General features: G+C 38.4%; 1 protein-coding gene across 1 annotated transcript in view; it reads left to right on the forward strand.

The window, feature by feature from the left end:
* Nucleotides 1-465: 465 nt before the first annotated feature.
* The window catches only part of LOC148847558 (uncharacterized), a 28,891-nt gene continuing 5,399 nt past the window's right edge, over nucleotides 466-23,957 (forward strand). Inside the window, exons 1-4 of the mRNA XM_088952579.1 lie at nucleotides 466-574; nucleotides 667-713; nucleotides 6,079-6,245; nucleotides 6,329-6,451. Coding sequence (XP_088808705.1) covers nucleotides 6,084-6,245; nucleotides 6,329-6,451 — 285 coding nt within the window. The 5' untranslated portion in view covers nucleotides 466-574; nucleotides 667-713; nucleotides 6,079-6,083. The remainder of the gene's footprint in view (nucleotides 575-666; nucleotides 714-6,078; nucleotides 6,246-6,328; nucleotides 6,452-23,957) is intronic.

A 23,957-nucleotide genomic window follows, 5' to 3' on the forward strand; every position in this document is an offset into this window, starting at 1 on the left:
GTTTTCCGGAATACATCCTGATCTGAAGTGCTTCATCAACTTCCTCTATTGATTTTGGCTCCTCAAACGCATCCTTGATCCTTTGTTCTTCGTTGGCATGACAGAGGGGATAGTAGCGGTGGTTTCAAGTTCCTGTTCCTCTGGTGATACCAAATAGTATTCTCAATTCTAGATCAATCCATCTTCATCGTCTTTGATCATTTTCTGGTTCACTAGGTTCGAATGAGAGGAGAGGGAGGTAAAACCCTCATGTGGGGTATTTTGGGTATTAAAAAATACCATGGACCGGTTCGTCCCATTCTATTGAAAATACTTCTCCAAGAAAAAAAAAGTCAATTTCAAGTCACTTTTTTAAGAGTGACTTGAATGTACTTATTTTAATAAAATGTAAGTCTTCCCCACTTTTTTATCAAATACATAAAAAACACTTAAATAACCGATTGATGTGTGGTCCTACCTCTTAAAGGATATTCTTTAAGAAGTAATTTTAAGAAGTGAAATCAAACAGGCTACATTCGACTTAGAAAACCTCTGCCCCAACAACCGATAGGCATCAATCGACACAGTCACACAGGTACGTTCTTCTCGTTTTCTTTTTCTTCTTATTAATCTTCTTCACAGGTACTAATCGAGACTCACCATTCATGGTGTTCAATTTCTTCACAGTGTTCTCCGTTTTTCATCCATACTCAGCTATTCTTAATCGTGTTCAGGTATAACCAACCACCATCTCTCGTTTTTCCTTTTCAGATTCCATTGATGCATTAGGATTTAACATTTGTTAATGTCTGTTTATGTTTCGAATTAGGCAAAAATTCTCTGAATGTTGTTTTAATTTTGTTCATTTCTCTTATTGTTTGTGTAGTCGTATACTTCTCTTCTCTCTCTGAGTTATTTGAATCTGTTTACATCAATTTGAATTTGTATACTTCTCTTCTCAACAAAAGAGTACTTGTTTTGTATTGCAGATCTGTTATGTATCAGATGTTGTTGCATCCCGTTCTCTTCTCTTCTCTCTCTCTCTGCCCGACCCAAAATGAACGTTAAACTTGTTTTGCTAGGTTGCCCCCCTTTAGGCTTGCTAGAAATTCTATTTCATCTCAGGTTTTGAGCTGAAGTGGTGAATAGCGTAGTATATGGGGGTTCCATATGACTCCAAACTCAAAGTGGGCAGTCATTCCCGGGAACCATTTGTTCCTGGGTCTTGCCGATCTGCAGAGGAAGTACCTACAATAGTTACAAAGTATCGGATGTGAATTAGAAAAAGTGAAAAAAAAAAAAACTATCATTCATTGACTACAGGCTGGTGTCAGCATGTGAAACCCATCCAAATTTGGCTCTTGGTCGTCTAACCTTATAACCTGTGGTAAGTTATGCAATCCTATATGCCATTATTGTTTATCAAAAGCCTAGACCCACATGCCCTGTAAGTTTCAGATAGAGTTATTTATGTAAATAAGTTAGCCTGGACCCATCCAAATTAAACTAATGCATTCTATTAGCCGTTCTATGATGTTTTATAGAATATTCGGTGTTGCACTACACTTTGATTAATAAAGAGAAAAATTACCTTATAAACTAGGCCAAAACCCCCTTGTCCAAGCTTGTTACTGCACTGAAAGAGTGGCAACTCTAGTTTTATTTTATTTCCCTCAAGGTCTTCAAAATTGGTAGAGCCTTGAATCATGGGATCTCTTGGCATGTCTTATAGGGAATTGATTTTCTTATTTTCTGATCTACATTATGGATTCAATATTTAAAAAATGATGATCTGCAATTGTTATGCAGAGTGATGTTTAAGCTTTGTAAGGGAGAGGTTGAAATTTATCTTATGTCTCTCTCTCTGATGAGTAACTTTTAAGCTTTATGAGTGATGTTTCTTTTAAGCTTTATAAGGGAGAGGTTGGATTTTTCTTTTAAGCAATTGTTATGCATCTCCAATGTTATTATTATAATATCCAATCAATATTATCGTTGTATTGGTTTCGACTTCCTCACGAAGTAGATAAAGTTACTCAATTGAATTTGTTCCTCATGTGTTTAGTGATTTGCTAGTCAAGTTGCATAATAGCATGCATGTTTTTTTGTCTACATATATTGTTCTCATCTAACTGTTTGTTGTCCAGGGAAATGAAATAATAAAGGGCAAACCTTCAACTCTTTTTTAGTCAGAGTTTTGTTTCTCTCATAATTTTCCATTTCAAATGATAATTTTTAAGAGAAAACAAATTAATGATGGATATTACTGGCTTATGAAAAAAAGAAGATCAAGTGACCTATTCATTGTAGAGTACTCCAATTGATGATGTTGAGGGATGCCAACTCTATATTTTTGGAACCCTCCAGTTTCTGAAGAAAGAGATTTGTGACCTATTCATTGTACTAGGAATGTCTTAGCATGAATGAGCAATCATACATGCATATTCAGGTTGGAGGTCTTTCATGTGGCATCCAGTCCTTAATTTGTTGGTGGCTCCTATGTGAGGCTATGACCTTTGACAATATATTGAACTATATGACTATGTGTGTGGACACAACTTATTTTTGGAAAAGGTAAAGTATAATTTCATTCATCAAAAACAACACCCATGTACAGAAAGAGACTGTACATTGGAAATTTAGGATTTGAAGCCACTACATAGCCATATTTTAGATACAAAAAAGAAAGCTTTTCTCAAAACAACTGTCAACAAGCCTTCCTCTGTAAATAGGATTTGAAGCCAACCAAGAAATCAGTAAACCTTTTACTTTTTCTGCTACCAATACTAGCAGAGTGACACATGCTTTGCACGTGTATTTAAAATATGTTAATTATTGCTTTCAATGTAAATTAATTTAAATGAAAAGATGACATTAGAAAACAGAAAATTATTTAGTAAGAGTTATGATCCAGCAAGAACTGTACAGAGTTAACATGAAAGTCCTATTACCATGTTCATCATGAAGTCAATTGCCTTGATCATATCCATACAATGCTGCTCAATTCTTCCCATTGTATTTTTGTTGGAATTAATAGATAAACTCTATATACAAAGATGAATGGTACTAATTTGATGATTTTCTGCAAGATATACAATGGGTGGTAGGTGGTACCAACTCTAGAGGAAGTAAAGTTTCTTTCTTTTATTTTTATTTTTGGTTCATCTAGAGGAATCAAAGTTAGACCAGGCATTTTTGACCGAAAGACTGTTAGAAGCGAAGATATATCTAGAACTATGACTACCGGGGTTAAATGCATGGGAGAATAAATAGGTTGAATGTAAATTCTGGTTTGTTTTTGCTTCAAATTTAACTTTGTTTTGTTTGAAGATGACAATTATAAGTTCTTTTGATGCTATTTTGCAAATAACTGAGACACAAAGAGATACTCACAGAACCACAAGTGCAATGGACAGAAACTTTCTATTGCAAGTCAATTACTTTCCATTGTCTATCCCACCATGACAATCCATTATGGATGCCCTAGACTTAGAAAAGTGGAGTTCCAGTGATTTTTCACCTGAATTCATTTACTCCTTCCCTCAGCCAATGGTGCCTTAGCATCCCTAATTGGTTTTCTTTGATATTAGAAAATCAATCATATACCCTACCTTGTATTGGAGGCTTTCACAATTAATATTAGCCATTCAACCAATTAGCCTAAAAGAAATCCAGTTTTTTTTCTCACAACATATCAATCTAACAGTTCACCATAGATTTGGAGCAAATGTTTTAAAAGAAAGAGAACAATTGGACAGCAGACGTTGGAATTTGTTGTCCATGAATAAGATTATCCTCATTAAAACACTCCCTCAGAAAGAAAAAAACAGAAATAGATAGCAAAAGAAATTCATATGTTCAACAACGGACGTCCTTATCAGAAATCTGAAATCAACAAAACAACCAAACATGAATTCCTAATTTGAAATCATGCTTTTTTACCTTTGAATAAAGCTTTCTTATGCAAGGTGCCAACTGGCTGGTTGGTAAGGTCTCCTGCTGGTTGTAGCAGAGACTTGGGATTGAATCTTGCTTGCACCTGTGTTTTGGGGGGGGGGGTTATGGGTTTGGGGGATGGCTACCCCTGTTGTGTAGACCCTTCTTTTTTTTTCTTCTTCTGAATAAATTTCTTTTGAGAGAGAGAGAGTGAGGGAAATACAGTCAATAGGATACAGAAGTAGCAAATCACAAAATTCTTTAAGAAAGGAAATAAAGAAATTATAGAGGTGTATATAAATTTGACTATTGATGAAAGACTAAAAACCAATGTTCAGAGAATCACACTGGGCATAGAATTGGAAAAGGGATAGGTTCACAGGTCAGAGGTTCAATTGCAGTCAAACCAGAGGTCGAACTGTGATGTCATGACATATACACACACATACATACAAACATATACATATACATATACATATGTTTCAAGCCATATAAATGCTATATATAACATATTCTACAAATAATATCACACTTTAGTGTGGTGCATAGATGGTTATTTTTGTTAAATTTTAAGCAAATGACCAGAGTTCAAGTCTTTTTTCCTTCATTCTTTAAAATGCAAGTGTATTGAAGCAATATATGCATTTTTTTTACGAAAAAAAGCAATATATGCATTAAAAAGGCATAAATAAGCATAAATAAAGTGGTGGATTAATGGCCATTGTATAAAACCAGGATCGGTTGATCGATTTTTTTGGTTAAACTGTCCGAGCAGATGACTTTGAATGGTTTTGATGAGTTCCAGATTTTAGGGTGTGACCGAACTGGTTAAGGGTCCAAGTCATGGTTCAACCGGTCTGACTGGACGGTCTAGTCTGGTTTTTTAAACGCTGCCAAATACAGAGAGTTGTAGATAGATAGAGCGTGCGAGAAAAACATTGTCGGTGGGATTCAGAAGCAACACAAATCACAAAATTCTATCGGGAAGGAAATAAAGAAATTATTGTAGGGGTAAATAGTGGAAAAATTGATCATTGACAAAAGACCAAAAACAGAGAGCACGAAACTTTCTTTTTATATAGTAGATGGAAAACATCATTTGCTTTATTAGAGAAGAAAGATGACTATTTCTCTAAATCCAAATTGTCCAAACTATTGCAACAGGACACGTATTCCTCATTGCCTTGTCTGTCTTACTAAGACCATCCAGCTACCAAGCTTCTAGCATATGGACAAACCTTATGTTTGTTGCTCTATATTTAGGACTTAAGTGATGACTTTTATGATGCTTGATTTGGCTCTATTAGTGTTTAGAAAACCAGACTGGACCACACTTGATAAAAAACCGGTGAAAACTGACTCGTTTAACTGGAAAACTGGTGAACCGGTCTGTGTTTAGAAAACTGACTCTTTACAACTTTTTGTGGGAGCCTGGAGAAGGAGGAAAGGATCATTTGGTTAGATGGGAATTAGTATGCAAGAAAAAGGACCGGTTCACCAGGGTGGATTGAATTAGAGTAATTCAACCCCCAAGGGACACATAACTTTTCTTCCAAGCTGCCAGTTTCTTAGCACACCTTTCCACCACGGGATTCCAAAAGCTTCCCTCCGTAGGATTGGCTCCTAATGGTATAAACCCAAGTATCTCATTGGCCAACTAGATGTTAGACATCCTAGTGCCTCAGCTAGGATGCTATTTAACTGATTGTAGTTATTTTTTCCAATACATATTACTACCACCTAACTCTGTCGGTGTGATTTTGTCTTACACCACCCGTCCTAAGCCCAGATAAAGGAGGGTTGTGTCAAGTTGGCAGATGGCACTAAAACTTTTGTCAAACCCTTATGAATGTGATTACTTCATAATAGAAAGAGTTATTGATAAAAAAAAAAAGATGGAAGAGTGGAAAAATTAGAAAGGATAGGATCTGGAATGAAGGCTCCCTGTTCAATGACTAGTTTGGGTTGGTTGCATTATTACTCTACATTACCAGAAATTGGGTATTGTGTGGTGAAACTTCCTGCTTGACCCAATTAAGAAACCATTTTCACACACAGATGCATATATGGATATTTTTCTATGCATTTCTGTACTTTTGGTTCTTGCATGATGGCACAATTTGTGATATAGATATTTTTTTTCTTCTTTCTATATGTTGACAGGAAAAATGAAGAAGTATGGTCTGCAACTTAGAGTTCAACCATCACAGCAGAAGAAGCAGCCAAAAAGACCTCCTCTTGCCCCTCCTCCTGGCTTCAATGATGATGATGATGATGATGTTGAAAAGGAGATTGCTCGTCATGCCACCAGGAATAAGTCTCTAAAGGATGTAAGCACTTGAAAATTTTGCATCTCTTGTTTTCCCAAACTTCTTACTAGTGATTTCTTTTCATTTCTCTTTATCTTCTGAAGATTGAAGAACAGCAGAAGAAAGCTTTGGAGGAAGACCCTTCAATATTTGACTATGATGGTGTATATGATTCAATGAAAGAGAAGATTGCCCGGCCTCGTGAAGAAGATTGCCAAGAGAGAAAGGTAATATTGCTTGATTCCTGATTTATAATATATTGATCTCATATGAGGATTTGTTGTCAATTGCAATGATTAATGGTAAGTTGGTAACTTAATTTCGCCTTGTGGAATAATTTGCTTTTGTTTGAATGCTATTTCCTTTGTTGCAGTTGATGACAGATTTTTTTAGCTTTAAGGAGCTTAAGTTTAGTTTGTGCTCTCATCAATTTTAAAGTCTATTTTTTATCTGTTAGACTTTTTTTTTTTTCTATTTACTATGTTATCCATTGATGTAGGACAGGGTAGGGGTTCTACTATAAGATTTGGTGGTGGGCTTTGTAGGGGTGAAAGAGGGCTTTTCATGATCCAAGATGAAGAATAAGGGTAAAAAAACAAGTAGATAGCTTTCTGTCCACCAAAGAATGAGCAAGAAACCAGAAATAGAGAGAAGAATTCTTGCTTTTATTGGTAGAAAGAGAGGGGAAAAATGAGAAAAAATTTCTGGCAACTTTCATATTTCACTAAACCAAACTTTAATTCTTCCAATCAACTCATCTTGAACTTCAGTTACAATGACTATTTATAGACTCAAGTTATTAACTCAGATGTCCCTTTACAAACTCTAATTTGGACTACGGATTAGGGAATTGACCCAAAACAACTAATTGTCCCTTTACAAACTCCATAGTGAAACATACTAAGTACTCCCCCCTTCCTGTGCCCTGATTGCTGTTGCTTTTTGTTGTTTGTTGATTACTGGTTATTTTGCTCCATAGCTACAGCTTGAGAGTGCTCAATTTTGCTACATGCATGATATTCATTTCCAGAAAGAAAACAAAAGCAGAAAATGTTGTAGAAGATTGGCATTCGCTGGATAATATGTGGGAAGTTTGTTTGAAGACTTCTTCAGACCTTCTAAGCAGAGCAGTGTTTTAAAAGCGAAAGGCGCACAAAATGCAACATGTTCCAAATGCGCCTGAGGTGCAAGGCGAGGCGCATGCCTTTTTAAAAAAGGCGCACAAAATAAAAAAAAAAGCTTAAAAAATATAAAAAAATGTAGAAATTCTAAGAAATCAGGAAAATTTCAAAAAACAAAGTTAATTACTTAATTATTAGCTCAATTGGTTAGATACTTAGATTATTAGACATTACTCATTATTCATTACTCATTATAGGTAAAGTATGTAATCAGCTTATCAGCAATCTGAAGTTAATCAGGAAAATATGCAATCATCAATGATCAATCTTGAATCTACAGAAATAAAAATTAGAGATAAACTGATAAAGTATGCAATCAGCAATGATTCAATATAAAAATTAAGAAATCAGCAGTAAATATAAAAGAATTAAAGAATATGCAATCAGCAATGGTTCAATTGGTTAATCAGGATAATATGCAATAAGTACAGAACTAAGAAATCAGCATTAAATAATTAAAGGAGACTAGACTACAAAAAAAAAAAAGAAAACAGAACAGTATAACACATTCAATGGTTCAATATAAAAATATAAAATATAAATATAAAAGAATTAAAGAATATGACTATGAGCACAACCTATACAACATTAAATAATCAGCATTAACAAAGCTAAAAGACACTTAGCTCTTAGTATCGGTATCCTCTCCATGGCTCACACCGTCACACTCACATGTAACAAAATCAATATAAAAATTAATCATTTATTGTAATAAGCAAGTAAGGAATCAGATTTGAAAAATATTTCAAAAAACAAGCTATATATTAAGTATTTAAAAATGCAATATCAAATTTTTAATATAAAAAAGGTTCTTTCATCAATCATCATTCACAAAGCACAACCTATACAAAAAGCAAGTTTACTGTCTATACTAAATCTCAAAATCAAATTCTCATATGTTCATTGAATCCATTCATTCATTCTTGATTCTTCTTTCCTCAAGATTCTAGCATTTTCCTCTTCTTCATTTGGAAATTCCATATCATCTTCATACTCATCATATTTCTAATCATCAATATTCTCTTCTTCTATTTCTTCTTCTATGTCAAATTCATCTTCGTCTTTTTTTTTTTTTATCAACAAAGGAGAATTTTATTTGAAATTAGAGTTAAAAAGTTTTACAACTTTGTGTATGGGATTAAAGCTCCCACACTATTACATATTTCTGTCCCTGTTTTCATTGCAGTCCAAAACAATTGTTGCCTCAAATCCCCTTGTTTAGCAAGATAATCAACTAGCCCATTTGCACTCCCAACCCATTTGAATTCAGCTTCTACCTCCTTTGCAACCTAACCCATTGAAAGTCTACGGAGTACTTTTATTGTTTTTAGCCCAAGAGATGATCACCTTGGAGTCCCCTTCAACGTCAATATGCCTCATTCCTAGTTGCTTAGCTATTGTAGAGAAGATGGGCCGAATGGCCCATAGGTTGTTTATTCTTCTTGTTATTTTGGGCCCATCCTGTCAATATTAAGTTATTTTTAAGTTCTTTGTAAATTCTTGCCCAACTAAGGGCCTCCTTGTAATTACTCAAATATATCTAATAAAATAGTGTTAAAGGGCTGAGATAGAGAGAGTTCGAAATCCTCTTCTCAGAACCCTCATTGCAGAACACTCAACTCTCCTCTCCTCTCTTCAGTTTCAACATGGTATCAGAGCGTATCTGAACTTGAACATCCTAGGGCTGGAGGCTTAGTCACGTACTGCCTGATTCTTGGAGGTCATTGGACGAGCCCAAGACTAGAATCTCTTGGAGAAGGGGTTCGGTGACTAGGAAGAATCAGAGAAGAAGAAAAAAAAAGGGGAAGGGGAACAACTCGGTTCTGTTTTTGAAACTCGACTGTGTTTGGACTGTTGAAGCTCAAATTGTAAGTTGTGCTCAGTTTTCTGGTTCTGTTTTGTATTACCTTCGACTGTGTTTGGACTGTTGAAGTGTCCGAAAATCCTAGCAGTTCTGTACTACCTTCAACTGCATTAAATCTGGTTTAACCCAGAAATTTCTGGGCTGTTTTTTCTCTTCTTCTTGGACTGTTAAAACCTGCCGAAACATCCTTGTAACAAGGCTGTGTATTGTTACTCTTGTTCGGTTGTTTTAGGGGGCTGTACGAACTGTTTTTGGGGTCTTTTCTCTTCCTTGACAGTGGGGTTGTCTCTATTGCCCACACTGTGTTTGTGAAAAGGCCTATTCAGCAATACCGATTGGTACTTACTCTTCTTGGCTGAGTGTACAACCTTGAAAAGGTACTTCGGCTAAGTGCACAGTACCTAGGAGTTTCTGTTTACTTCTTGAAGCCTGAACTCAGTGAATTGTCTTCTTGTGGTTGGCTGAACTCAGTGTGTTGCCTCCTTGTGGTCGGCTGAACTCAGTTATTGCTTGTCCTTATTCAGTATACTTGTAGAAGTCATCTGAAATCATATTTGGAGTGTTTACATGATGTACTCCTCAGAGTTTGAAAACAGAAGTGGTGCTGAATATGGACTGGGTCAGGGGACTCCAAGTGATTCCTTATTGGTTGTGACAACAGTTAAACTAGATGGAACTAATTATCTGGCATGGTCACAATCAGTAAAGATTCATGTTTGTAGTAGAGGAAAGTGGGGGTTCATTTCCGGGAGTAAGAAGGCTCCCCCAGAAGATGATCCATCCTACGAGAAGTGGATGCAAGAAAATTACACTGTCATTGGGTGTCTTGTGAACTCAATGCAGCCACAAATCAGTCAACACTATCTATGGATGAATTCAGCAAAAGAAATTTGGGACAGTGTTGCAGAAACCTATTCCCAAAAACTCAATGTGGCCCGGGCATATAAATTGAGAAGTGATGTAAAGAATTTAAGGCAAGGAGAGAAACCTCTTGCTGTATATTTCTCAACCCTGAAATCCCTATGGCAAGAGATTGACCTAATAGAAGTTGTAACTTGGGACACCACTAATGATGCAGAGACTTACAGAAAATTGGTTGAAAGGAACAAGGTTTTTGAGTTCTTAACTGGACTAAACCCGGAATATGATATCACAAAACAGAATATTATTTCCAAGGAGTGTGTATCTTTGTCACAAGCTTATGCATTGGTGAGTAGTGAAGAGAGCAGAAGGGCTGTTCAGGTTCAAGGGGCTGATATTAATGATCACTTTGCCAATATGGGGATTAAACCTAAAGGGAATGTTGGAACTTCTAGTGGCACAGGAAAGAAAGAAGTTGTATGTGAGTACTGCAAGAAGCCGAAGCACACCAAAGACAAGTGCTGGAAGTTACATCCTAATCTTGTTCCCATTCAGTTTCAGAAAAAATATGATAGTAAAAGATCAGGAAGTGCAAATGTAGCTGCCGGGCCAGATAGTGAAGAGATGTCTGCTTCTACACAGTTGGCAGCCATGAGAGCAGAATATGAAAAGTTTGGGAAGATGATCAGTCAGCTGAGTGATGTGACCTCTGCTTCCGACCCTTCAGGAAATTCTACTACTTCAGCATTTGCTCATTCAGGTATAAGGGCTTCTGCTAATCATGCTACCTCTTCAGGTAATCTCAAGATCCCTTGGATTATTGACTCATATGACTTACTTCCTACCTTGTTTGTTTCATATGACTTACTTCCTAGACGTGATAAAATCACTTTAGCTGATGGTTCACTTGCCCCTATCTTTGGTAAGGGAACCATCAAGGCTACGGATTCCTTGTACCTACCTTCTGCCCTTCATGTACCTAAACTAAATACAAATTTGTTGTCTGTGAGCAGTTTAACCAAGTCACTAAACTGTTGTGTAACCTTTTTTCCTTCCTACTGTGTTTTTCAGGATCTGGAGTCTCAGAAGGTGATTGGGAGTGGCCATGAGGCGAACGGAATATACCTGCTTGATACTCCGGGACAATGCACTGATCATCTTGGGAATGTTGCTCTTGGATCTGTCTCTTTAGAGTTTGTTAGTCGGATTATGCTGTGTCATTGTCGTTTTGGTCATCTGTCTTTTTCGGCCTTGAGTCATCTATTCCCTGAACTGTTTAAGGGAATTAGTCTGTCCAGTCTTCATTGTGAGTCTTGTGAATTGTCAAAGCATTGTAGAAGCAAGTATCCTTTGAGAAATAAAAGATCTTCTGTTCCTTTTAATATTGTGCATTCTGATGTGTGGGGGCCTTACCACTTACCCTCCATGGGTGGCTACAAATATTTTATCCTATTTATTGATGACTTTTCACGATTCACTTGGATATTCCTGATGAAATCCCGTGATAAAGTTCCAAGACTTGTAAAACAATTCCATGAATTTGTTCTAACCCAATTTGATACCAGGATTAAAATCTTCAGATCGGACAGTGTAAAAGAATACCTTGAGAAAAACCTATCCTGCTATCTTTCTGACATGGGGGTTATTCATCAAAGCTCATGTGCTAGGACCCCAAAACAGAATGGGGTTGTTGAGAGGAAAAACAGGCATATTGTTGAGGTTGCAAGAAGTATCTTATTTGCCTCACATGTTCCTACCAGGTTTTGGGGTGATGTTGTACTTACTGCTATCTATCTTATAAACCGCATGCCATCCAGGGTTTTGGGGTTTAAGTTTCCCTTCACTCTTCTTCATCCGGACAAAGACCTTTTTCCTGTTCCTATTCGTGTCTTTGGGTGCACCTGTTATGTACATGTTCCAAGTGTCCAAAGGCATAAGTTTGAACCCAAAGCCCAAAAGTGTATCTTCCTTGGTTATTCCCCCAAAGAGAAGGGTTATTGCTGTTTTGATCCAAAGTCTGGCAATCGGTATGTCTCAATGGATGTCACCTTTGATGAGTTTTCCCCTTTTTATGGTTCCTCTCCAGAAGGACATTGTCCACAGGGGGAGGATTTGACACAGATGTTTGCTCTTCCTCTTCTTGTCCCTGTTGAGTTCCTTGATGTGTCTGCCTCTCCCTCAAATGAATCAAAGTTGGATCAGTCGTTCCATTCTCCTTGTCCCGGTACCCTACCTCCTCGTCCTATCCTCAATCCCAAGGTGTATCAAAGGCAAAGATTCAGAAATGTGTAGGTTGTTTCTCCTACAACACATGAGCCTCCTACACTTCCAGTCACAGAAGAGACAACAGGTACTGGTTCAACACTTTTGAATTCATCATTCCCTGATCTTGATATTCCCATTGCTGTTAGAAAAGGAAAACGGAAGTGCACTGCACACTGCATTTCCAAGCACCTTTCTTACAGTTTGCTTTCACCTTCATATTTTTCCTATCTCTCTTTTGTTGCTTCTCATCCTATTCCCAGGTCTGTGTCAGAAGATCTTAAGATTTCAGAATGGAGGGATGCTATGAAATCTGAAATAGATGCCCTACACAAGAATGACACATGGGAAGTGGTGGATTTGCTTGAAGGGAAGGATCCTGTTAGTTGCAAGTGGGTCTTTACTATCAAATACAAAGCTGATGGCATCATTGAAAGGTACAAGGCCAGGCTGGTTGCAAAAGGCTATACACAGACATATGGGATTGATTATTTAGAGACTTTTGCACCTGTTGCCAAGATGACATCTGTGAGGGTTCTTCTATCTTTAGCTGCTCACTTTGACTGGCCCCTTTATCAATTGGATGTGAAGAATGCATTTCTGAATGGTGAATTACATGAGAAAGTTTACATGTCTCTTCCTCCAGGGATGTATGGAACTGATATAAAAGGGAAGGTATGCAGGCTGAAGAAATCTCTTTATGGACTAAAACAGTCCCCTAGAGCATGGTTTGAGAGATTTAGAACAACACTTGTTAACTTTGGTTATGTGTAGACACAGTCCGATCATACTCTTTTTGTGAAGAGGAGTGGACCTCTGGCAGTATACCTCATTGTGTATGTAGATGATATTGTAGTGACGGGTAATGATGCCTTAGGAATTCATTATCTAAAATCTTTTCTCTATACAGAGTTTGAGATTAAAGATTTGGGGGAATTGAGATACTTTCTTGGCATAGAAGTGGCTCGATCCAAGGATGTGATTCTTATCTCCCAAAGGAAGTATGTTCTTGACTTGCTCTCTGAAACTGGAAAGATGGGTGCTAGACCAGCTGCTACTCCTATTGATATGAGTCATAAACTCTCAGCCTCAGAAGGGACATTATTAGAAGACAAAGGAATCTTTCAGAGACTTCTTGGGAAACTTTTGTATCTATGCATGACTCGGCCTGATATTGCATATGCAGTCAGTTGCATTAGCCAATTCATGCATGCTCATCGAGACACTCATTTGGCAGCTGCAGAGAGAATCATATGTTATTTGAAGGGCTCCCCAGGAAAGGGTATTCAGAGACTTCTTGGGAAACTTTTGTATCTATGCATGACTCGGCCAGATATTGCATATGCAGTCAGTTGCATTAGCCAATTCATGCATGCTCCTCGAGACACTCATTTGGTAGCTGCAGAGAGAATATTATGTTATTTGAAGGGCTCCCCAGGAAAGGGTATTCTGTTTGCCAAGCATGGTCATATGAAACTTGAAGCTTACACCGATGCTGACTAGGCCGAGAACATTGATGAGAGAAGATCTACCTCTGGGTATTGCAGCTTGGTAGCTGGTAATGTTGTTTCTTGGAGAAGCAAGAAACAATTGGTTGTTGCTCGGTCTTCTGCTGAAGCAGAAAACAGGGCCATGGCACATGGGGTTTCTAAATTATTATGGCTAAAATCTTTGATGGAAGAACTTGGAGTTGAATATGACAAGCCAATTATGTTGTACTGTGATAATCAGGCTGCCACCAACATTGCTCACAACCCAGTGCAACATGATAGAACCAAGCATATTGAAGTTGATCGACACTTCATTAGGGAAAGGGTCTCTTCGGGTGAAGTGTGTCTTCCTTTCATCACATCTGAATGACAGTTGGCAGATTTTCTTACCAAAGGCATTCCCAAGGCAAAACTTCAGCATGATACCAGCAAGCTTGGCATGATTGACATCTATGCTCAGCTTGAGGGGGAGTGTAGAGAAGATGGGCCGAATGGCCCATAGGTTGTTTATTCTTCTTGTTATTTTGGGCCCATCCTGTCAATATTAAGTTATTTTTAAGTTCTTTGTAAATTCTTGCCCAACTAAGGGCCTCCTTGTAATTACTCAAATATATCTAATAAAACAGTGTTAGAGGGCTGAGATAGAGAGAGTTCGAAATCCTCTTCTCAGAACACTCAACTCTCCTCTCCTCTCTTCAGTTTCAACAACTATCTTCAGTCCTTGTAGCAGTGCCATTAGCTCAGCTTTTAGAGAGTTGCCCATGCCAATCGGTCCAGAGAATAAAGCTAATATTCTCCTTTCAGAATTTCTAATTACTCCCCCAATACTTGACACTCTAACAGTTCCGGATTTCCAATAGAGCTTCCATCAAAATTCAATTTAATTCTGTTGCCATCTGGAGGTTTCCATTCCATCCTTACTCTCTCTTTCACTCTTGAGGATTGTGCTACTTCTGTCCAAGATCTTATAATGTCTATGATAGAGAAATCTTGAAAGATATGCAGATATCTTACCCAATGAGCTACTTTAACTTTAACTATGTCAATTACCTCCTCCATTGTTCTACTATTGTCCAAGAATATTCTGTTATTCCTTTCTTCCCAAATCATCCAACAAATAGCTACCTTTGTGGCTTTCCACATAACATTCCCTCTTTTCTTTGGTTGCCTCAAAAAGTCTCGGTTGAACAATTTTGCCACATCTTGAGGGGAAACCCACTTGTAACCAAAGAGAATACAAAAAAAATTCCCAAATGTGATGCACAAAGGAACAAGATAATAATAGATGTGCCAAGGTCTCACCACTTTCCTTACAAGGGGAGCACATGTGAGGAGAAAGGCAAGCAAAAGACCTTCTTCTCTACAACATATCACAAGTATTAACCTTTCCAAGGAAAATTTCCCAATAGAAGGCTTGAATTTTTGGGGGGATAAGCTTACTTCAAATTTCTTTCACAGGGAAATCCCCAACCAGGATGCTAGGTGAGGCAAGTAAAAAGGAGGAACAAGAGAAGAGGCCATCTGAGGAGCCTTTCCATATTCTAGAATCTTCCAAGGATGGGTCCAAATGGATTTTTCCTATTAGGTCCAGCAATTGAACTAAAGAGGCACATTCATTTTCCCTGAGGCCCCTTCTGAAACCCAGATTCCAATTGACCCCATTTGGGCCAAGATTTCCCAACATACTTGTTGTTTCCCCTTTGAAATTTGACTAAGTGTATAGGTCCAGGGAAAAAGGTCTTTAAGTGGACTATCTCCCACCCAAAGGTCTTCCCAGAAATGAACTTTATTACCCTGGCCCACATCAAAACGAATGGACTTAAGGAAATATTGGGTAAATTTCATAAATTGCTTTCCAAGGAGAAGTTGAGGAAACATGAGGAGCAACTTTTGCATCCCAACCATTTCCATCCAAACCATGAATACTCACAATGACTTTGTGCCACACCCTGTTTCTCTCAAAAGGGAATCTCCACAACCATTTTCCTAACATAGTTGAGTTTCTAAGTGAAATATTTCCTATTCCCAAACCCCCTTTATCCTTGGGCTTTCTAACTTGATCCCAATTAATCAAGTGAGTCTTCCTCTCCTCTCCTAGGTCCCAAAGGAAATCTCTCATGTATTTCTCTAATCTCCTTGCTACTCTACAAGGTATTCTAAAGGTTGAAAGGAAGTAAATAGGGAGGTTTGCCAAAGTGGCTCTAATCAATGTTAACCTTCCACCTAGAGAGATATGATTCCTCCTCTACAGAGCTAGCTTCCTAGCAAATCTTTCAATGATTGGCTTCCAAAAACCTTTTGACCTAGGGTTACCACCTAAAGGTAACCCTAAGTAGCTAATTGGCCAACTTCTAATTTCACACCCCAAAATTTCTACAAATCTATTGAGTTCCCCTTCCTCCAAATTGACCCCTACAATGCTTGTTTTGGTCCAATTTATCCTTAAACCTATCACCCCCACAAAGTTATCCAATAACAACTTTAGGTTTACCACTCCTTCCTCATTACCTCCCTCACAAAAGAAAATTGTGTCATCTGCAAATTGAAGGTGGGTAACAACCCCTACAATGCCTTTGAGTTCTGTTAGTTTGACAACGACCAAGAAGAGAGAAGAAGAAAGAAGAAGGAAAGAGAGAGAGAAAAGGAGAGAAGAAAAGTCTGGTTTGAATCAGGGAAAAAAATCACCTCTCCCATTCGGCCAGACATGTTTTATATTACTAACATAATGGAAAAGACACATGTGCCCTTACTTAAGTGAGGGACACTAGTTCTAATATAATATTACAGATCAACAACCTCAACATAAGTATAAACACAGAAATACCCCTACACTAACACTCCCCCTCAAGATGGTGAGTATATATCATATAATACCATCTTGTTACATATGTAGGCCACTCTCCCATGACTCAACCCTTTTGTAAATAAGTCTGCCCACTGGTTCCCTGTGTTAACATATGTAGTGTCCATCACTCCATTCAACACCTCTCTCACAAAGTGACAGTCAACCTCTATGTGCTTGGTTCTTTCATGAAACACTAGATTAGAAGAAATATGAACTGCAGCCTAGTCAGCATCATTATATCCTTCTATTTCAAGTTTTCCACCACTTGTGTATATCAAACCATGACCAGGGGCCCCTTTTAAATACCTTACAATTCTTAGAACCACATCCCAATGAGGAACCGGAGGTTTCTGCATGAACTGACTTACCACACTAACCGCAAATGAGATGTCTGGCCGAGTAATGGATAGGTAGTTTAGTTTACCTACAAGTTGCCGGTATTTGCTAGGGTCTTCAAACACTTCACCCATATCACTGCTCAGCTTAGTATTTGCTTCCATAGGTGTTTCAATTGGTTTAGCACCTAATAAACCTGCTTCCTCTAGCAAATCAAGCACATATTTCCTCTGACACAAATTAATACCATGCTTAGATCTTGCTACTTCTATCCCCAAGAAATATTTCAATTTACCAAGGTCCTTTGTTTGAAAGTGTTCTTGTAGAAAAGTCTTCAACTTGTCAATGCCCATTTTATCATCCCCGATAATAACAATATCATCTACATACACCACCAATAGGATTTTTCTTGCCTGAGAGTCATGATTGAAGACGGAATGATCAACTTGGCACTGTTTCATACCAAACTTCTTTACCACCTCACTAAACCTACCAAACCATGCTCGAGGAGACTGTGTAAGCCCATATATAGCCTTCTTTAGTCGGGGGAGTAGCTACTGGTACATGTGGGCGATATGTATACACTTGACAGATAGGTGGCCGTTCAACAGGTGGTGGCCCTGGAGGTAAGGACTTGGTCACGGCTGGAACAAGGGGAACAGAATCGACAACTGGAAGTGGAAGAGGGGAAGGTGATGAGGAGGAAAAAGCATCACCAGGCCCCAAGAAAAACGGAGTAGACTCAAAGAAGGTAACATCAACACACACAAAGGAACGACGAGAACTAGGATGATAACACTTATACCCTTTCTAGGTCTGGGAATAGCCAAGAAAAATGCACTTAATGGATCGTGCATCTAACTCGTCCTTCCCGGGGCCCAGATTATGGACGAAGCAGACACACCCAAAAACCCGAGGAGAAAGAGGAAACGGAGACAAGGTGGGAAACAAGGTAGTGAATGGGGAATGACCATCAAGGATAGACGTGGGCATCCGATTAATCAAGAAGCAAGAAGTAAGCACCGCATCACTCCAAAAGGGTTTGGGAACATTCATGTGATGCATGAGGGATCGAGCTGTTTCCAAAAGATGACGATTCTTTCTCTCAGCCACCCCATTTTGTTGTGGGGTGTAGGTACATGAGGTATGATGTATAATGCCATGTTGGTCCAAGTATTCTTGAAATGATGAAGATAAATATTCATGACCATTATCAAAACGAAAAATTTTAATGTGAACACCAAATTGGTTGCGAATCTCAACATAAAATTTTTTGAAGATGGTAAACAATTCACTTCTTTATTTCATTAAATAGAGCCATGTCATTCTTGAAAAATCATCAACAAAAATGACAAAATATCTATATCCATTGTATGACATCACTTTATAAGGACCCCAAACATCTGAATGAACCAAAGAAAAAGGACTCGACACACGGTTATCAACCCTAGGACTAAAGGGAACATGATGATGTTTCTCCAACCGACACGACTCACAATCTAAAACATAAAGTTAACTCAACGAAGGAACCAAAGATTTCAAAACTTTCAGCGAAGGATGACCAAACCGACAGTGCCACTGGAGAGGAGAGAGATATGACTGGAGAGCTGTTGATGTTCTTCCACCACCGTCAAGATAAAACAATCCACCAGCTTTATGCTTTTCACCAATCTTCATCCCTGTCTTGAGATCCTGAAAAACACACATAGAAGGGTAAAAAGTAATAGAGCAATTGAGTGACTTGGTCAACTTACTAACAGACATATTGTTAAACGGAAATTTAGGGACATACAAAACTGAGGATAAAGATAAGGGGGTCAAGTTAACACTGCCAACACCACAAATCGAGGATGTGGAACCATTAGCAAGGTAACAGATTGTGATGTTAAGCAATGAGAGAGGGAAGAAAACACACTTGGAGTTCCAGTCATGTGATCGGAGACTCCAGAGTCAATAATCCAGGGATTGGGTGTGGATGCCAAACAAGCTATACCTGAGTGTGCGAAAGTAGCCGTGTTCTGCTGAGATGTGGATTGGACAAACCTCTCATACTCATCACGGGGAACACTCACCATCTCCTTCCCGGGAACATCTATGGATGTAGGAGGCATCTGATTAGATGAACGATTCTCCTGTCTGAAACCGGTGTCACTAGTTAGGGCATGATTGGCCCAAGTTGAGGGTGGACCATGCAAGTCATAGCAATAATTAATGGTATGTCCATCCATACCACAATGAGTACATCTCCTCGGACCCGAGCCGCGTCCTCTACCACGGGCTCCCCCTGAATCTCTACCTCCAGTACGACCACCACCATGGTTATATGTAGGTCCACCACCACCACTCTGACCATATACCGGACCACTGCTACCACCACGATCAGACTGAGCTCCTCGAGCTCCACCTCTAACACCACGGCCCCTTGACACTGCAAAGGCTGATCTAACAGAAACATTAGAGTTCTCAGTAGACCCAATGGAAGTCCTCCGAAGTCGAGCAAACACCTCTTCTAAGGAAGGGAGAGCTGACCCTCCCAGTATCTGAGCCCGCACTGGTTCATACTTAGATTTCAGCCCCACCAAAAATCGAGTCACATCAAGCTGTTCCCTCTGTTGTTGCTGAATTTTGACATCAGAAGTGAGGGGGTGATAAATATTCAACTCATTGCGAATGTTTCTCATACTAGCATAGTACTCCTCAAGACTCTGATTGCCCTGTTGCAGATTAAAGTATTCCTGATACAGCTGGTATACTCTGGTTGTATTGTCTTGACCAGAATACAACTTTAGCATGGTCCCACACATACTTTGGCAGTGTCAAGAAACATGAAATTTACACTAATCTTGGGTTCTATACTATTTCACAACCACGTGATAATCTGCGCATCCTCTTGTTCCCAGTCTTCATGCTCATGAGAATCAGTGGAGGGTTTCTCCTCCCTTATGTGTTTCACCTTCTTCTTTGCCTTTAGAAAAACTTCTACAGATTTAGCCCAAGGTACATAATTCTCTCCATTCAGTTTAATGGAGGTCATTTGAACATTCAGGTAGTCAGTAGGTATCATCACATTAGATTTGCTATCACTGCTATCTCCCATTGCTGAATTCTGTTATTCTTGAATTCGGCACACTGCACACTACTTGATCACACTGGTTTCAGCACTTGTTATTGCTGAAGGTTGCACTCTTTATGCCACAAAAAAACCCTACCCTACCACTACCTGAAATCTCACCACTATATGAGAACCACTCCCCCTTCGAATCACACAAAAAAAACATAAACCCTAGCACACTACAGTCTGAAATCCCATCATACGATCTGAAACATACTTCCTATTTGATTCATAACAAAATATGCATAGAAATCTCTTACCTCATCACCCGAAAAACAAACCACACAAGAAGAAAATCAGACCACACAAGACACCCACTACACCACACGAATCAGCCTCTTCTCTTCATCGATTAGGGGAGGGCTTCTTAGAAACCACAGCAACCGACCATGAGCAGCACAACTGGAGGCATAGAAACCTCCAAGGGAAGAGGGCGACCACTCCTTTTCAGCCCTTTCCCTTATCTCCAATTGATGGCAGAGAAATCAAGAGAAAACCCTAGATTGAGTGCACAGAAAACAGAAATCTGGGCAGATCTGAGTTGCTTAGTTGAGCTCTGATACCATATTATGATTTGGCCTGCCTTTGAGTTCTGTTAGTCTGATAACAGCCAAGAAGAGAGAAGAAGAAAGAAGAAGGAAAGAGAGAGAAAGGAGGAGAAAAGGAGAGAAGAAAAGTCTGGTTTGAATCAGGGAAAAAATCACCTCTCCCATTTGGCCAGACATGTTTTATATTACTAACATAATGGAAAAGACACACGTGCCCTTACTTAAGTGAGGGACACTAGTTCTAATATAATATTACAGATCAACAACCTCAACATAAGTATAAAGAAGGAAATACCCCTACACTAACATAAACAATCCTTGGAAATCAGCTTTTGCCACCATTCTGCTTAACACCTCAGCCACTAAAGTGAAGAGAAAAGGGGATAAGGGATCTCCTTGCCTAATTCCTCTCTCAGCCGATCAAATTCATCTTCATCTTCCAAACGAAGTTGGGAATTTGATGTGCTAGGTCTTCTGGAATTGGTTGCCTTGGGCCACTTGGCTCATAACCGTGAAGTTGAGCTTGAGCCTCTAGATCTTGTATATCTTAGTGGCTCTTCAACTCCAGAAGCACGAGCAACATCTCCCCATGTTAATGAATCACCATCAAACACCAAATAATCTTCAGCCCCATCCATCTCTCCCAATAACCACTCGTTATTCTCATCAATATCTTTTAGAGAGATGGGATCAATGTAACTGCGCGAATCAAAATGCTCTTTCAGCATCTGGTTGAACTTAATAAACACTAAATCATTTAATCACTTTTGATCCAAGTGATTCCTCTTTTTAGTATGAATCTGTGAATTCATAAAATAGCATTGAATTGCTAAAAAAATTTAAATTTAAATGTAAAATATAAATATAAAATAAATTATAACACAAATTTATTAAAGACATACATACTCAAACACACTCTAGTTCCGCTCGCAACCAGACGCACTGCATGTTAAACTAAAAATTTTGATAGCAATTTTTTGTAGATTTGGAGCTGAAGCACCAAATGCTGTCCACCAATCAGCTGAAAAATATAAATATTAACTAAATTAGCAAATTGACTAAATAAAAATAGCAATTATTAAAATAATTAAACACAAATGTTAATTAATTTTATATGAATATTTACCCAATGCTTTTAACACAGCAGATGAATCTCAGTATACAATGGGTGGGAAGGGAGGCAAATGCATTGGTTGATGCTTTAGCAAAGCAAGGGGTAATTAGGGATCGGTTGTATTGGGCGCAATTGTAATTACAATGCTAGCTCTAATTTAATAGTGAAGCTACATCTCGTGCCTCCCTTCGGGATGCTTGTAACAATGCCTATCATTTTTTTCTCAATGAAATTTAATGATCTTTTACTTAGTAAGTGAGATGTGGTGGGAGTTATATGGAATTAATGGTTTATAGGATGGCCCTTGGTGTTTGGCAGGTCTGCTAATGCTATTGGCAGATTATCTTGCTAAGCAAGGGGTTATAAGGGAACATTTGTACTCAGCTACCTTGTAATCTTTATCTATAGTGCTTTGTGGTTTTCACATTTTTAAGGGAGGTCACACCTTGTGCCTCTCAGTGGAATGCTTGTAACAGTTCTCGTGTTTTCTTAATAAATTCCTCTTTCAATTATTAAAAAAGCAGTTGAATGTGAGGCACTTGTGAAGTATATAGGAATGGTAAGGGTGAAGTTGTGGCTTGTTTTGGGCTCAATTGTAATTTTTCTGCTTTGTTTGCTTCTTGTTGGAGGAGATAAGAGAGGTTATCTCCTCCCTTTGTATCCTTAATTTTCTTCAATGAAATCTTCTGTTAGTGATAAAAAAAAAGATGGTGAAGTTTTGGCTTTGTTCTAGGACCTATGGGTCAAGGAGACTCACTAAAGGCTGAACTCGTGGCTTTAACACCAGGGTCTGATGCTGGAAAAGAAACCTTTTCTTTTCTTTTTTCTTTTTTGATTAGTAACAGGCTTTTATTACTTGAAAAAGCATTTACAAGAGTAATGTTCAAGTTATACAAATTTTAACGTAGAGATGTACCATCACCCCTACTTCTGAGGTCCTGATAATTATTACCCCTAATCCATTGCCCAAAGTTATACAAATTTCACTGAAAAATAGATACCCAGAACAATTGACTTTGTTGGAGTCCTCATCAGCTAGGCTGTTAGCAGACTAGCTGAAATTAGTAGTCACTTCTCTTATCAATAGCTGTATCTCTCTCAAAGTGTTCCCTATACTTCCAAAGCCCTTCTTTGCTTCCTTTTAGTCATCCCACTTCCAATTTGGTTTCACCCTCAATCATCAAGTCGTCAAAATTTTGTGTTTTAGCCATTTTGATCCCTTGAAGGACTGCCCATAGTTCCGCTCTAGTAGAGTTCCCATATATCCTATAGGTCCCAAGTATAAGCATTGAATATACCCCTGAGTATCTCTAAATACACCCTATTCTAGACTTTCCCAGGTTGCCCATACTGCACCCCTCTACGTTCATTTTAATCATGCCTTGTTCTGGTTGGTCCAACTCATGACTACTTTGTTTCTTATCAGGGGGGCTTGAGCCACCACTTGCCAACTTCTTATAATTTCATTATTTTATTAATATGCAAAATTTGGCAAAGTCTTAATTCAATGGGCAACTTGCACAGGAATATTCTCTATGATTGCTTCCTTTGTGCGAGATTCGTCTCGGAAAACTCTTGCATTTCTTGTTCAAATTACAGCTGATCTAGAGTATGTCACACAACTTTCCTCTTACCTTTGTTGGGGAGAAAAAAGTATATTTGAAAAGATCTCTTGGAGAAAAAATGGGTTCCATCTGCATTCAAATTCCAAATAGTGAAAAGAAAAATCCTAAATATCTGACACAAAAGAACATGAGATTAGTAAATAGAAAGAATATTCACCACAAGGTACAAAGGAAGCACGTATTGGGATTTGGGAGATAAAAACCAGGTTGGCCTATTCTTCGGCAGAACATCAAAAGATGATTGTGAAAGGTGGTTCAGAAGTTGTAAGCAAGGCTTAAAATTTCGATTTGATACGCCCGATACGGGGCGTATTGTATCGTATCTTTGAAAAATAGATGCAGGATACACATGAAAAATGAGCGTCTCGTCTTCTTTTTTAATGTGTCTCATCTTTTTCCCTGAAATAAGCCTTCTTTCACCCCCAAATGACTCTAAAACTCCAAACCTATTCCTAGAGTGCTAGATTTGCAAAAATTTGCAAGAAACAAGTGTGA

Source organism: Nelumbo lutea, chromosome 6 (assembly GCF_056320005.1).
Source record: "Nelumbo lutea isolate HS-2025 chromosome 6, American lotus-T2T, whole genome shotgun sequence".
Lineage (NCBI taxonomy): Eukaryota > Viridiplantae > Streptophyta > Magnoliopsida > Proteales > Nelumbonaceae > Nelumbo > Nelumbo lutea.